At 39.3% G+C, this 15,480-nt stretch overlaps 1 protein-coding gene across 1 annotated transcript in view; it reads left to right on the forward strand.

Moving 5' to 3' along the window:
• Positions 1–15,480, forward strand: part of LOC122556849 (uncharacterized) — a 184,233-nt gene that overhangs the window by 61,088 nt on the left and 107,665 nt on the right. Inside the window, exons 5-8 of the mRNA XM_043704102.2 lie at positions 3,813–3,881; positions 4,005–4,049; positions 6,323–6,376; positions 12,734–12,787. Of these exons, the coding sequence (XP_043560037.2) occupies positions 3,813–3,881; positions 4,005–4,049; positions 6,323–6,376; positions 12,734–12,787 (222 nt within the window). The remainder of the gene's footprint in view (positions 1–3,812; positions 3,882–4,004; positions 4,050–6,322; positions 6,377–12,733; positions 12,788–15,480) is intronic.

Below are 15,480 nucleotides of genomic sequence, written 5' to 3' on the forward strand. Positions count from 1 at the left end.
CTTGTGTAAGTGCCAATTTCTGAAGTTCAAACTCCCTCTCTTTCTACCTTTCCTCTCTCTCTCCTTTTTGTTCTGCTAACACGATTTGTTCTTTTTCTCTTTTCTCTGCTTTTAATCGTAATTCTTTGTCTTTTGCCTCTAACATAAGCTGCTTTATTTTCAATTGACTTTTAGCCATCTCTAAAGATTCTGATGGCATTTCTAATAAATTTAGCTGCTCAGCTATTGCTGTAATTACATCTCCTTTTGTCATGGAGGGAGACGGCTCCAACCCCAGTTTATCTACTAATTCCAGCAGCTTGGCCTTACTTGCCTTTTGCAAAGCTCCCAAGGCCACTTCTTCCACCTCCAGAAAACTCTTGATGACTGAAAGAGCCATTGCTATCCCCAAGCACAGTTTAAGCCAACCAAATTCAACACTCAGAACAAAAGGACATTAACACCTACCACTCACTGCCTTCAAGTCAACAATCCTGATACGGATTTCAAACTATATAACAGATCCGGCAAAGAGCCCCCAGTCTGTTATGAACCAGGCCAGACCACCTCAAAACATTTCAAGAAAGTAGCCCAGACCCTAACTTTGCTAGTTATTTTAAGCAGGTGTAATGCGGAAATTCCAGGAGGGATTGAGTTAATCAAGCCATTTAGTTTTAAACAAAATAGAATTTATTTACAGGATTACCAAATGAAACAAACAAAAGAGAATAGAATACTGAATAATTTAACCGATCCAAAATCCCAACAGATCATCCCAACTTAATGATGCTGTTCCCAATATTTGCAGCAATCCCCGTGACCACCCCTTGGCACAAAAAGTAAAATCAAACACAGGGTCTTAAAGGAGAGGTGTCAGAGAGAGAGGAGGATCAGCATGGACCTACTTCTTTGGGTACAGCAGCTTTTCAACTGCCCTGACTGCTTTCAGTGAATAGCCAAACCAAACCAGAGAGAAGCTGAGCTGGCAGACCTGGCTACTCCTTTTTCATTGTACAAGTTTGTTTTTTAAACTTAACAGCCTTCTGCTTGAGGCAGTATCTGTTAACTATAGTCAAATTGGCCCTGAAACCCTTCAAACATATACTTGTTGGAGTCTGTATCTTTTACAATCTCTCTGAGAAAGGACAACATAATCCTGTTAATGGAGCACCATCATTACATTTGTCATTAGTGTATGAATATCTATGTAAATTTACCTCTCAGGATGTGCAGTGGTTTTAGGGTACACAACAAGTAACTTGAATAAAATAAATCTAGCAACAAGAAACCATTGTGTTCTGGAAGACACCAATACAACAGAAACATTGAAACTGAAAGACAATGGTCTTGCTCTGATCAAGAATCCACTGTGGGAAAAATCATCATCTGAGGAATGAGCACAGAACTCCTAAACTGACAGAAACTCACATGTACACCATTACAAGACCTTTGGACCATTGCTGTAGAGATAATGTATGAAATGCATGTGGTAAAAATGAGGCAGATGTAGAGTCATAGAGTCATAGAGATGTACAGCATGGAAACAGACCCTTCGGTCCAACCCATCCATGCCGATCAGATATCACAATCCAATCTAGTCCCACCTGCCAGCACCTGGCCCATATCCCTCCAAACCCTTCCTACTCATGTATCCATCCAGATGCCTTTTAAGTGTTGTAATTATACTAGCCTTCACCACTTCCACTAGCAGCTCATTCCGTACACATACCACCCTCTGAGTGAAAAGGTTGCCCCTTAGGTCTCTTTTATACCTTTTGCCTCTTTCCTAAACCTATGCCCTCTAGTTCTGGACTCCCCCACCCCAGAGAAAAAAACCTTGTCTGTTTATCCTATCCATGCCCCTCATGATTTTTTAAACCTCTATAATGTCAACCCTCAACCTCTGACGCTCCAGGGAAAGCAGCCCCAGCCTGTTCAGCCTCTCCCTATAGTTCAAATCCTCAACCTGGCAACATCCTTGTAAATCTTTTCTGAACCCTTTCAAGTTTCACAACATCTTTCTGATAGGAAGGAAACCAGAATTGCACGCAATATTCTAACAGTGGCTAATCAATGTCCTGTACAGCCGCAACATGATCTCCCAACCCCTGCACTCAATACTCTGACCAATAAGGGAAAGCATACCAAACACCTTCTTCACTATCCTATCTATCTGCGACTCCACTTTCAAGGAGCTATGAACCTGCACTCCAAGGTCTCTTTGTTCAGCAACACTCCCTACGACCTTACCATTAAGTGTATAAGTCTTGTTCAGATTTGCTTACCCAAAATGCAGCACTTTGAATTTATCTGAATTAAACACCATCTGCCACTTCTCATCCCACTGGCCCATCTGATCAAGATCCCGTTATTTTGGTGTCATCTGCAAACTTACTAACTGTACCTCTTACGCTCGCATCCAAGCACCGATCCTTGTGGCACTCCACTGGTCACAGGCCTCCAGTCTGGGAAACAACCCTCCACCACCACCCTTTGTCTTCTACCTTTGAGCCAGTTCTATATCCAAATGACCCTGTATTCCATGAGGTCTAATCTTGCTAACCAGTCACCCATGGTGAATCTTGTCAAATGCCTAACTGCTTACTTGAAATGGTTTTATTCATGACTTTTTTTGTTGCTGACCATATCTAACAGAACAGATTTGAGGAGAAACATCGTCACCCAGAGAGTGTTGGATATATGGAATGCTCTGCCTCAGAAGACAGTGGAGGCCAAGTCTCTGGATACTTTCAAGAAATAGATGGATAGGGTTTTTAAAGATAGTGTAATCAAGGGGTATGGGGATAAGGCAGGAGCGGGATACTGATTGTGGATGATCAGCCATGATCAAGATGAATGGTGGTGCTGGCTCAAAGGGCTGAATGGCCTACTCCTGCACCTATTGTTTATTGTCTATTGAAAGAGTTCATGGAACTGCATTGCTGTGTTGGTTTCAATTTAAGTTAAAATGTGTAGAAGATTGGCAAAGTGTGCAATAAGTAAAAGTCATTCAGTTTGTTCATTTCACGGACCTGAACTAATCTGTTTTATCATGAACTCTGTTGAATTTGGCTTCTGAAGAAACTTTTGAAATGTTTCTCACTGCATTATAATGATGAACTGTGCACATTTCTGGAATATCTGTCATATCTGACATTGCACCTGATAGATTAATTAGCTTTTTGTGGTGATAAATTTCCACAGTGCCTTCAGAACCATCATATTCTGCAGACCATTAATCGACTTTAAGTGTACTTCTAAGACCTATCATCTCAAATAACCTAGTGAAATTAATTAGTTGAGATTATTGACTGCATTCTTCAGATAAGTGGTCATGACCTTGAGCGTTTTTCCAATACTGTACAAATTAAATATTTGTGCTGATGATGTAACACATTTAACAATTCTTTGCAATGCATATTGCTGAAACAAGGTTAGAGCTGGTCTTCCTATTATGTTATTTTCCAATTGATAGGGTCTTTTCTACTTTGTCAACATTTCATTACATGTACAATATTCTATTTCTAAAGAGCTCTTCACTTCATTTAGCTAAAAACATATAGATCACGTCAAAATATGCAAACAGTGTCAACATGATGGTACTTTCTTATCATTGTTCTTTCATGCTCAGCAAAAAATAAATTTGTGGATTAAGTTTCTATAACATCACCCCCATAATTAAAACTAATCTCAAATATACAGATTTTTGTCAAAACATTTCTCTCAATTACTTTTACTAATTTTATAAGTTTTATTTACTTTTGTTCTGTAAATGCAAAATAAAGTTTGAAGTTTGTGATCCAGGAACCATTCAATTTTGTTCTTTTTTGTAGGGAACTTATATGGGAGCGAGTGGCAAAGATGGATATTATGGTCCTCGTCCAGTTATGTGCCCCACTGAGGTATCATGATCCTACTTTGATGTTTATACTATATACCTAGATTATGCATGAATAAGAACATGCAACAAAACTACTCTGCTTTCATTTTAATATAACCTTGATTTATAAATCTTTATATTTTAGTGCCCTCCAGGATCTCGAGGTCCACCTGGCACAATTGGACGACCTGTAAGTATGTGTTAACATTTACTATCTGTTTCGCTTTTCCCTTTTGCATGTTTTCTCAATGAAGTAAAAGATCACAATAATTTAAAACATATGTTTTAGTGGATAAAATGGATAGAATTAAGGATAATGTCAAACTTCTAATAAGCCATTGTCCAAATATTCCCCAAAAATTGCACATATAACAAGTGGGAAATGAATTGCAAAATAGAGCATAAATTTAGTTAACTATTTAAAATGGCTAATTACTGTGTCCAAATTGCCAACAACAGGGAAGGGGGAGAGAAAACCAAAACTTAATGTCTCAGTATTCAGTTGTATTTGAAGATCTTGTATAGGTTTGGAATTGGTACTTAAAATGAAAATAAATACAGAAACTTTGAAATTAGATACATTTCAGGATGAATATATTTTCCCTTCTAATAGTTGCATTAGAATGGACTTGTTACCACTATGAAGTGCCCTTTATAAATAAGACCTGTGTCACTTATTTAATGCTTGGTCGATGCAAAAAGTGAACTATTACCATAAATACCAAATCAGCGGAATACAGATATTTAATATAAATTCCAGACTGTAAGCAACAAACGTCTGCAATGAGACAAAATTTGTGTTGTCTCTGTTCACAATGTTACTAAGTCTCACAGGTTACTGCTTATGTGTTTTTCTTTCTGGAAAGAATGAATACATTCTTTGTGATTTATTAAAGATGGTTGTCATAATGTATGATTTATGATCACGAATAACATATGTAATAAAACTAATATATTGTAGATATTGATAAACTATAAAGTTATTGAAAGTATTTAAAACAGAGAAACTGACATTCAACTCAAGATATCTGTGCTGACGTCAATACTCTAAAAAATACCTTGTCTAATTTCTCTTCTCCCAACCTAATAAAATGTCCTTTTATTCTTTTCTCTCTCATTTAATTTACCTTGTTGGCATTTATATTATTCACCTGTAACATAGTTAAAAATCACACAACACCAGGTTATAGTCCAACAGGTTTAATTGGAAGCACACTAGCTTTCGGAGCGACGCTCCTTCATCAGGTAATTGTGGAGGGCTCGATCGTAACAGAGAATTTATAGCAAAAATTTGCAGTGTGATGTAACTGAAATTATACATTGAAGAATTGATTGTCTGTTAAGCCTTTCATCTGTTAGAATACAGTGAGAGTTTCACTTCTTTCATGTGTAAATCACAAAACACTTTTTTTTAAAGTTGCATTCTCGGTTAGCTGTTAACAATGGTGATAGCTAGACAATATTGATTCAACATATTGTCTTGCTATCACCATTGTTAACAGCTAACCCGAGAATGCAACTTTAAAAAAAAGGTTTTGTGATTTACACATGAAAGAAGTGAAACTATCACTGTATTCTAACAGATGAAAGGCTTAACAGACAATCAATTCTTCAATGTATAATTTCAGTTACATCACACTGCAAATTTTTGCTATAAATTCTCTGTTACGATCGAGCCCTCCACAATCACCTGATGAAGGAGCGTCGCTCCGAAAGCTAGTGTACTTCCAATTAAACCTGTTGGACTATAACCTGGTGTTGTGTGATTTTTAACTTTGTACACCCCAGTCCAACACCGGCATCTCCGAATCATGACCTGTAACATAGGTGACTTGTCGCAGCAAATTTCATATTCTAAGCACACTTAACTTTTGAGAAAATTCCTTAAAAAAATCTTTTGTTTTCGCTGAGAAATGTTTAACAATCAGAAACTTTGCAAATATTATCAGCCGTGTGAAGAAGAAAATATATCCATACCTTCGATCTGCAGCAACCAATTTATTCTTTACTGCACATGATCATTACAATTATGTAACAAATTTTCTTATCTCTTACATGCTTTGCAAAAATCCTTTTAATTTAAAAGGAGTTGTGATATGCAGTTATAGTTCCACTGCTTGAAAAATATGAACAGCGTATGATTTTTGGAAATGAAACATTCAGGTCATGCTATCTAATCAAAATGTTTCTGCTTTTTCTAAAACAAATTCAAGTATATTCCAAGTTGCCATTGCTTATGGGTGTGTCTATACTTATTCAAGGAAATAGTTACAATCATTTAGCTAAGTATATTCCAAGTTGCCATTGCTTATGGGTGTGTCTATACTTATTCAAGGAAATAGTTACAATCATTTAGCTGTGCTATAACATGTATAGCAGATGGCATTTGACAAATATTTTTAATCAGAAAAGCTATTGATCATTTATATTTTTGTAATCGTTGTATGTTTTGCTTGGTCCTAGGGTCCTCAAGGTTACCCTGGTGCAAGGGGTGAGACTGGACCTCCAGGCTCTGGTGTGAGTATTTAACAAAGACGTCCAGTTAGTATACTTGGTATGGTTAAAGTAAGACTTGATGTTGAGGCATTTCGCATTGCTTCAGCCACCAATGGAGCTTGCAATCAAGCTCGCAAGGGTGCAAGCTCCACCCAGTCAATCAAAGGCCAGCAGCAGTGCCACCAAGTAGGCCATGGATGCTGGCGGAAGAACAGTCCCCAAAATCCTAGGATCATGATTAATCGAGAATCAGTGTAAATGATGTTGTAGCGGGGATGTCTATTGGGTTGCAGAGAGAGGAGACCGCAGGAAGGGAAACACAAATTAGAAGCAAGGACAGTGATGTGGCTGCTTCAGGGGGCAATGTGCGGTGCCTCGAGCTGGTACTAATTGTCTTTGATCGTCAGACATAATACCTCCATCCTGAGATGACAAGTTGCCTGTACAGATTAGAGTGGTGCTGGAAAAGCACAGCAGGTCAGGCAGCATCTGAGGAGCAGGAAAATCGACGTTTCGGGCAAAAGCCCTTCATCAGGAATAGAGGCAGAGTGCCTGCAGAGTGGAGAGATAAATGAGAGGAGGTGGGGGTGGGGAGCAAGCTTTACCTAGTTGATTTTATCTCTCCACTCTGCAGGCACCACTCTAATCTAGACTCTGGTTTCCAGCATCTGCAGTCCTTGTTTTTACCAAGCTGCCTGAACAGGCAGGTCAACCTGTCAGGTGTGCCTCATGGTGACAGAGTCGAGAGTGTGGTGCTGGAAAACCACATCAAGTCAGGCAGCATCCGAAGAGCAGGCGAATCAATGTTTTGGGCATAAGCCATTCCTGAAGAAGGGCTTATGCCCGAAACGTCGATTCTCCTGTTCCCTGGATGCTGCCTGACCTGCTGCGATTCTCCAGCAACACATTTTCAGCATAACAAGCAATCAGGAAAGCTAATAGAATGTTATCATTTATGGTATAGGGAATTGAACTCTAAAGTTATTTTTCAGTTGTACAGGACACTGCTACAGAATTGGTCTCCTTATTTAAAATATACATTGGAAGTAGTTCAGAGGACATTTACCAGAATAATGTCTGAAATAAATGGGTTATTCTGCAAGGAAAGATCAGGTAGGTTAGAGTTATGTCTGTTGGAGTTTAGAGGAAAATGTGGGTGACTTGACTGTTTAAAAAAAAAGATCCTGAGGTGTCATGGCAGGATGGATGTAAAGAGGATGATTCCTCTAATGAGAAAGTCTCAAATTATAAATTCTAAAATTTTAAAATAAGTGGTTGACCAGTTACAGCAGACAAGAAGCAACATTATTCTCATCGAGGGTTTGAGTCTTTGGAGATCGCTTCCTGAAAATACGATAGCAGCAGAGTCCTTGAATGTTTTAAAGTAAAGGTGAAAGGAGATCAAGGGGGTCAGGTGGGAATACGGATTTGAAAATTAAACATGCCATGATCTGATTAAATGGCAGTGCAGGCTCAGCCAGTTAAATAACCCCCTACACCTGCTCCTTGTTCATAATTCCTTCTTGAAAACATTCAACGTTTTGGACTCAATTCCTTTCTGTGGCAGAGAAATCCACAAGCTCACCACTCTCTGGGTAAAGAGTTCTCTCCTCATCTCAGTCATAAATGGCCTATCCAGTATCCTCAGACTGTAATCCCTGTTCTGGACTTTCCAGTCATCGGGAACATCTTTCGTGCATTTACTCTTTTACAATTTAATATGTGTCTTTGAGATCCCTGACCTCTCCAGTGAATGTAGTCCTAACTGATCCTATTTTAATCTTTTATGAGTCTTTGTCTCTATGACTACAATGTAATTTATCATATGCAGTGTCCTGATTAGCATATTACTGAATATGTATGTAGTTAACAACCATTATCACCACAGGAAGTGATACAAGGCAATGTTGGATTGCATGTCATAGAGTCATAGGGATGTACAGCATGGAAACAGACCCTTCGGTCCAACCCATCCATGCCGACCAGATATCCCAAACCAATCTAGTCCCACCTTCCAGCACCGGCCCATATACCTCCAAACCCTTCCTATTCATATACCCATCCAAATGCCTCTTAAATGTTGCAATTGTACCAGCCTCCACCACATCGTCTGGCAGCTCATTCCATACATGTACCACCCTCTGCGTGAAAAAGTTGCCCCTTAGGTCTCTTTTATATCTTTTTCTTCTCACCCTAAACCTATGCCCTCTAGTTCTGGACTCCCCGACCCCAGGGAAAAGACTTTGCCTATTTATTCTATCCATGCCCCTCATAATTTTGTAAACCTTTATAAGGTCACCCCTCAGACTCCGACGCTCCAGGGAAAACAGCACCAGCCTGTTCAGCCTCTCCCTATAGCTCAGATCCTCCAACCCAGGCAACATCCTTGTAAGTCTTTTCTGAACCCTTTCAAGTTTCACAACATCTTTCCGATAGGAAGGAGACCAGAATTGCAGGCAATATTCCTACAGTGGCCTAACCAATGTCCTGTACAGCTGCAACATGATCTCCCAACTCGTGTACTCAATATTCTGACCAATAAAGGAAAGCATACCAAACGCCTTCTTCAATATCCTATCTACCTGCAACTCCACTTTCAAGGAGCTATGAACCTGCACTCCAAGGTCTCTTTGTTCAGCAACACTCCCGAGGACCTTACCATTAAGTGTATAAGTCTTGCTAAGATTTGCTTACCCAAAATGCAGCACCTCGCATTTATCTGAATTAAACTCCATCTGCCACTTCTCAGCCTATTGGCCCATCTGGTCCAGATCCTGTTGTGATCTGAGGTAACCCTCTTCGCTGTCCACTACACCTCCAATTTTGGTGTAATCTGCAAACTTACTAACTGTACCTCTTTTGCTCGCATCCAAATCATCTATGTAAATGACAAAAGTAGAGGGTTCAGCACCGATCCTTGTGGCATGTATTCCATGAGATCTAACCTTGCTAATCAGTCTCCCATGGGGAACCATGTTGACTATCCCGAATCAGTCCTTGCCTTTCCAAATACATGTACATCCTGTCCGCAGGATTCCCTCCAACAACTTGCCCACGAATGAGGTCAGGCTCACTGGTCTATAGTTCCCTGGCTTGTCTTTACCACCCTTCTTAAACAGTGGCACCACGTTTTCCAATCTCCAGTCTTCCAGCACCTCACCTGTGACCATCGATGATACAAATATCTCAGCAAGAGGCTCAGCAATCACTTCTCTAGCGTCCCACAGTGTCCTCTGGTACACCTGACCAGATCCTGGGGATTTATCCACTTTTAACCGTTTCAAGACATCCAGCACTTCCTCCACTGTAATCTGGACATTTTGCAAGATATCACCATCTATTTTCCTACAGTCTATATCTTCCATATCCTTTTCCACAGTAAATAGTGATGCAAAATATTCATTTAGTATCTCTCCCATTTTCTGTGGCTCCACACAAAGGCCGCCTTGCTGATCTTTGAGGGGCCCTATTCTCTCCCTAGTTACCCTTTTGTCCTTAATATATTTGTAAAAACCCTTTGGATTCTCCTTAATTCTATTTGCCAAAGTTATTTCATGTCCCCTTTTTGCCCTCCTGATTTCCCCCGTAAGTATACTCCTACTTTCTTTATACTCTTCTAAGGATTCACTCGATCTATCCTGTCTATACCTGACATATGCTTTGTTCTTTATCTTAACCAATGTTGTCCTGTGACAATGTATATCATCTGATTTCCATCAGAAAAAACCCAAGCATTTTTTACCGTTCTTCAATATGTGATTGGTGTGTTTCAGTAGGAGGCCAGTAACATTACAAAGTCCTTTTACTGCAGCTGTAGCCTCAGAATGGCATCCAAAAGCAATGGCGCTGCGGAAGTTGTTTGCCTGACTGCCAGTTAGCACTCTAACAGGGACCTGCAGCTACTTGGAGGTGACTGTATCCTTAATTGGACAGCGACAGTCATATCATTGGCTACCACTCGCAAAAGGCCTTCCTGGGTCCCATTGTCCATCGCTTGCTATTGGCCCTGGCAACATGACTTTTGCATTCTTCAGAAGATACAACCCATGGTAACTCTCACCAAATTTTTAATTTGTGTCCACCACGTGCCGCTATTAATTAGTAAGTATATTTCTGAAACTTTTGCAGTTGATCCTTCCCACCCTTTGTGTATTAGCAGCAAATTCCAAGTCAATATACTATCTCCTCTAAGTTCGAATGATCAACATATGCAGAGAACAAAAGTGAATCCAGGACTGATCCTTCACGTGTACAGCTCTAATGCCTGTCTAACGATACCTCAACATTGCAATTGCAGCAGCATAAGCAGCAAGGAGATTCTGTTTGACAGTCTTCACGTTGACAGGAAAATTAACCTTATTAAATATTAGAAACATATCTAGTATATAAGTACAATGAAAATGAGATGCTTTTCAATTGTGCTATTAAGGACTGACTTGACAAAATTGCATGTTCAGTTAGTCTCTCAACTCCAGGAAGAATATTGAGATATTACAGATGCATTTCTTGCAATTTTCTAGTTAATTAAAATGGATAGAATTTTATGGGTGAATACTACTGTAATTTCCTAATGATACCCCAGCAAGTAAGAATCTCAACCATTTCATCATCATTTTGTCAAATCCTTTTAACTACCAAAGATTCCAAATAATAATAATTGAATACTTTTATGCTCGCCATTGTTGTGTTCATCTTTAAAACAAAATATTATCTCAGTGCAAAAATGTTACCACAGAATATGAACTTCTCTGTTCATCACCATTGACTATTACCAAGCCATGTTCAAAAGAATTACTTATTATTTTACTGCTTCCAAATCCAAATTGTTACTCAATAAGTTCCTATTTATTCTCAATTAGTATAATTGTAATGGGGTAGGTCATAAGAATGATGTATTTTGCATTCTGTACACATTGAAGTTTCTGTACACATTCAGACTTTTCTGCATACCAATCTCCCATATTAAGCACCACCTTGGTTGAAAGACAATTATCTCTAGCATTTAAAAAAAAAGTGTCATGTGCTACCTTTGATTGTATATGTTATGATTCATCGGGTCAATGTTCTGGAAAATCAAATCACCTTATTGCTGGAATCATCATAAATTTAAAGATTTTAAAAAGTACACAAAGTTTTCCAATTCACCTTGCATTCTGACCAAGGTTGATAGAAATCACAGACCAAGTTTCTATCCTTAAAGAAGAACCAATATTTATTACAAATAGTTAGACTTCAGCTACACCTAATAGCGATAAAGCATTGGCATGTAATGTTACTAATTAGCTCTAATCCCCTTATACACTGTGCCTTACATACACAGACAGAGAAACGTACAGAGTAAAGATAGACGATGGACACAAGTGAAAAACTGGAAAGATAGTTCAGTAGACGTTGTTCCCAGGTTCTGTCATTGAGAGACCTTTATGGCTCTTCTGCTGGTCCAAGATTTGCTCCAATCATTATTAGATTAGATTACTTACAGTGTGGAAACAGGCCCTTCGGCCCAACAAGTCCACACCGACTCTCCGAAGAGCAACCCACCCCTTCATCTAATTTTAGCATGACCAATTCAACAAACCTGTATAGTTTTGGACTGTGGGAGGGAACCGGAGCACCTGGAGGAAACCCACGCAGACACGGGGAGAATGTGCAAACTACATAAAGACAGCTGCCTGAGGCGGGAATTGAACCCGGTTCTCTGGCGCTGTGAGGCAGTAGTGCTAACCACTGTGCCACCGTGCCGCTGGACATCTTTCTCCAGTTGCCTCTACTGGTCGGTGAGAGACACAAGGTGTCTGGTTCACTTATGAAAAATCTCTGCATTATCAGTTAAAGGTCAAAGCATATAATAACTGTTGCAGGTAAGTTAACTGGTTTTCTTTAGCTTTAGAGCGAGTTTTGACTGCAGAGAACAGGGACACCACTCCTGAGCTGGGGAAGAACTGAAAACGTGTCTCTCTCTCTGTAATTTGTTCTGAACTGTTCAGCTACCTGTGAACTGATCACATAATTATTTGCAAGAAAAAGGTCTCAATTATCACTAACTGGTCATTAGTCCAAAGACCAATCAACTTATTAGGAATAAAAGCTGCTTTAGTACACCCCCTCAGTTCCAAGCCGATGGCATTTGTGCACTTACAGCTTGTTCAAGCAGTTGTTTACATATTTTCCTGGAATGGAAGTCAGGTTACTTGCTTTAAAAACTGTAGCCGTTTTTTCAAATCCCTTCCTCTGAAGAACTGTTTCTCATTTCAGTATCCAGTTTTAAAAAAAAACATGAAATGAAAAGACACGATCCTAGCACATAGATTTATGTGCTTGAATTAAAAATACACTGATTGACTTTGATAAAATATGAATAACATCTTTTCATTACAGGGTCCAGTAGGCCCACCTGGCAGAATGGGTCCACCTGGGCCGTTTGGAAAAGACGTAAGTATTATTTCCCTTGGTATTCACCAAACACTTTGAGTTCATTTTAGCAACTTTTGTTTCTTGTGAACGAACCAGATCTGAACTCAAAGCAGCATGGTCAATCAAATTGAGGTAGTGGTAAAATAACTGATCTATCTCAGTTTGTTTTGTGTTCCTGCTATGTTGAACATTTACAAAAATGTGTACAGGATGATTTTTACAGTCATTTAGCCAATATATGGTGATAACCGCTGTACGATATCATGTCTTGTTCACATCTAAGATAATAATTTGATGAATTATGTCGGAAGTGAACCCACAGTTTTCTTACCCATAAGAGTACGCACTATTGAAAATGACTAAAACTATTATTTTCATTTTCATGGAAAACCTGTTAAAATTATGCAATGCTGTTCCTAAGATTTTCATTGAAAGTATTTTGTGAATCCATCCAGTAAAAAAATAAACTCGATAAATGTCTGTAATCTGTAGCCCTAAGAATTGTTCAAGTTTTTATTAAATATTAAAATATAAAATTCTAAACATGACACAATTGATGCCATTGATCCTTACTTCTGTAACTACTTACATAGGAGTGGGTTAGCAGTGGATTGTAGTAGGTTTTCAGACAATGCTATTCAAGCTGTACGTTAGGAACAGCACGATAATTCTTTTCAGAGCTCTTTCTAGAAGAACTTGTACCATTAGGTGAAATCTTATTGAGATGTTGAAATCTTAACTACCACCTCCTGAGCCCCATGATGCCTCTTTTCGGGAATGCCTGTTGATTTACAAGTCAGTCAGGGTCTTGCTAGGCCATTAGTGGGCCTTCTCTAAAATCAGTGCAGCTCTAACAACACTGAAGAAGCTTGACACCATCCAGGACACATCAGCCAACTTGGTTGGCTCCTCCATCATTGACGCTTAGTAGCAGCAGTGTGTTCTGTCTACAAAATGCACTGCAGAAATTTATCAACGATCCTTGGAGAGCACCATCCAAAACTTATCCACTTCTATCTAGAAGGACAAGGGCAGCAGATACATGGAACCATCACTACTTTCAAGTTCCCCTCCAAGTCACTCACCATCCCTTCACTGTCGCTGGGTCAAAATCCTGTACATTCGCCCTAACGGCATTGTGGGTCAACCCACAATATGTGAGCTGCAGTTCAAGAAAGCAGCTCACCACCACCTTCTCAAAGGCAACTAGGGACAGGCAATAAATGCCAGCCAGCTACACCCATATGAGTGAATAAAATGAGACAACTGTAGCATGGCATTGGAAGAGGCCGGTGTGGTTAACCATGTCAAAATTTACAGTTGAGTGCATTAAAGCCCACACAGATTTTTGATTATTTTTATTCCTTTATCAATTTGAATTGTTAGCTGGGACCGCTTGTGGTAAAAGGTAAAAAACAGACCAAGAAAGCTTTATTTGTCAAACCCGATCTGGAGGGTAACTGTAGGCTGAGCCTTGATTAAAAGACTCTAACAGACACAGCAACCGCAGGAAGAGCATGTGTTTAAATAGATAGCAGACATTGGCTATTAATAGGTCAGTACCCAGGAACTGATTTCTGCATGTCTGCAAGTGATCCTTTGTCCAAGCAGACAGCAGTTGGTGAATGATAATAGAGGCCTCATGAACAGATAATCAGCCTATCAGGATGGAACCAGAGTTAAAGCTGTTTTTTTGAACAATGATTTCTGTGAGATGGTTCTGGGCTGCTGTTGAGACAGCATGATGATTTGAAAGCTCTCTGCCTAATCTGATACACCTGCTTCTGGAAGGCCAAAGAGTAAAACATTGAATCAGAAATATTGCTGCCTTTGCCTGGGTGAATCAAGAAGATGTCCCTAATCAAGGTTTCAGAAAAACCACCAAGGAGTCCACATTTATGCCTGTGAAACAACACATTGTGAGAGGTATCTAAGTAATCTGACCAATTTTGTTATTATCTTTTATTTATCCCTTATTGGTAGTTGTGTGTCTGTCTGTCTTTTGTGAGAATGGGGTTGAAAACAAATGCTTCATGTTTGAAGATGGGTGAAGAGGCTTTGCTTCTCCATGTTACAGTTGCAAAGGGTATAATTTGTGACATTAATCAGCTCACTGTGTTGTTTAATTCTCTCTCAGCTGAAGTTATTGTGTATTTAATCAGTTGTTAAGTCTTGTGTTTGAGATACAAAACCAGCATCTAGAAATTAATTATTTACAAAGTCCTCACATTCACAAAAATTGGTTATTCACAAGTCTGCTTAGGAACCATTGGAGTGACCATTTGAGGGCCGTTGATGGTTTAGTTTTATTGTGTTGTGACTGCAGAGGTAGAAATTATTTTGGTTCAGCTGTCCGTCTCTGTGTCATAATAAATGGAGATGGGTGAAGAGGCTTTGCTTCTCCATGTTACAGTTGCAAAGGGTATAATTTGTGACATTAATAACATTGGCAGGGACTGAAACCTGATTAGAGGGATTCAAGCATGAAGTTCCAGCAAAGATTGGAACAGGTTTGAGATGGGAGGGTCAGTGGTGGAAACTCAATACATTCAAGAACTTTTTGAAGAAGAAAATCAGGTTGGAGATCAGATTGCAATTTGCAAACATGGTGGGGAAGGGGGTAGTTTCCTTTGAGGATCTGATTAAATAAGGTGGAATTAAGGCAGAGATAGAGCACTCATAAAGAGGGGACTATTAACCATACAAAAGAG

This window comes from Chiloscyllium plagiosum, unplaced genomic scaffold (assembly GCF_037043375.1).
Source record: "Chiloscyllium plagiosum isolate Xiang-an unplaced genomic scaffold, Cpla_swu_hap1 HiC_scaffold_7, whole genome shotgun sequence".
Classification (NCBI taxonomy): domain Eukaryota; kingdom Metazoa; phylum Chordata; class Chondrichthyes; order Orectolobiformes; family Hemiscylliidae; genus Chiloscyllium; species Chiloscyllium plagiosum.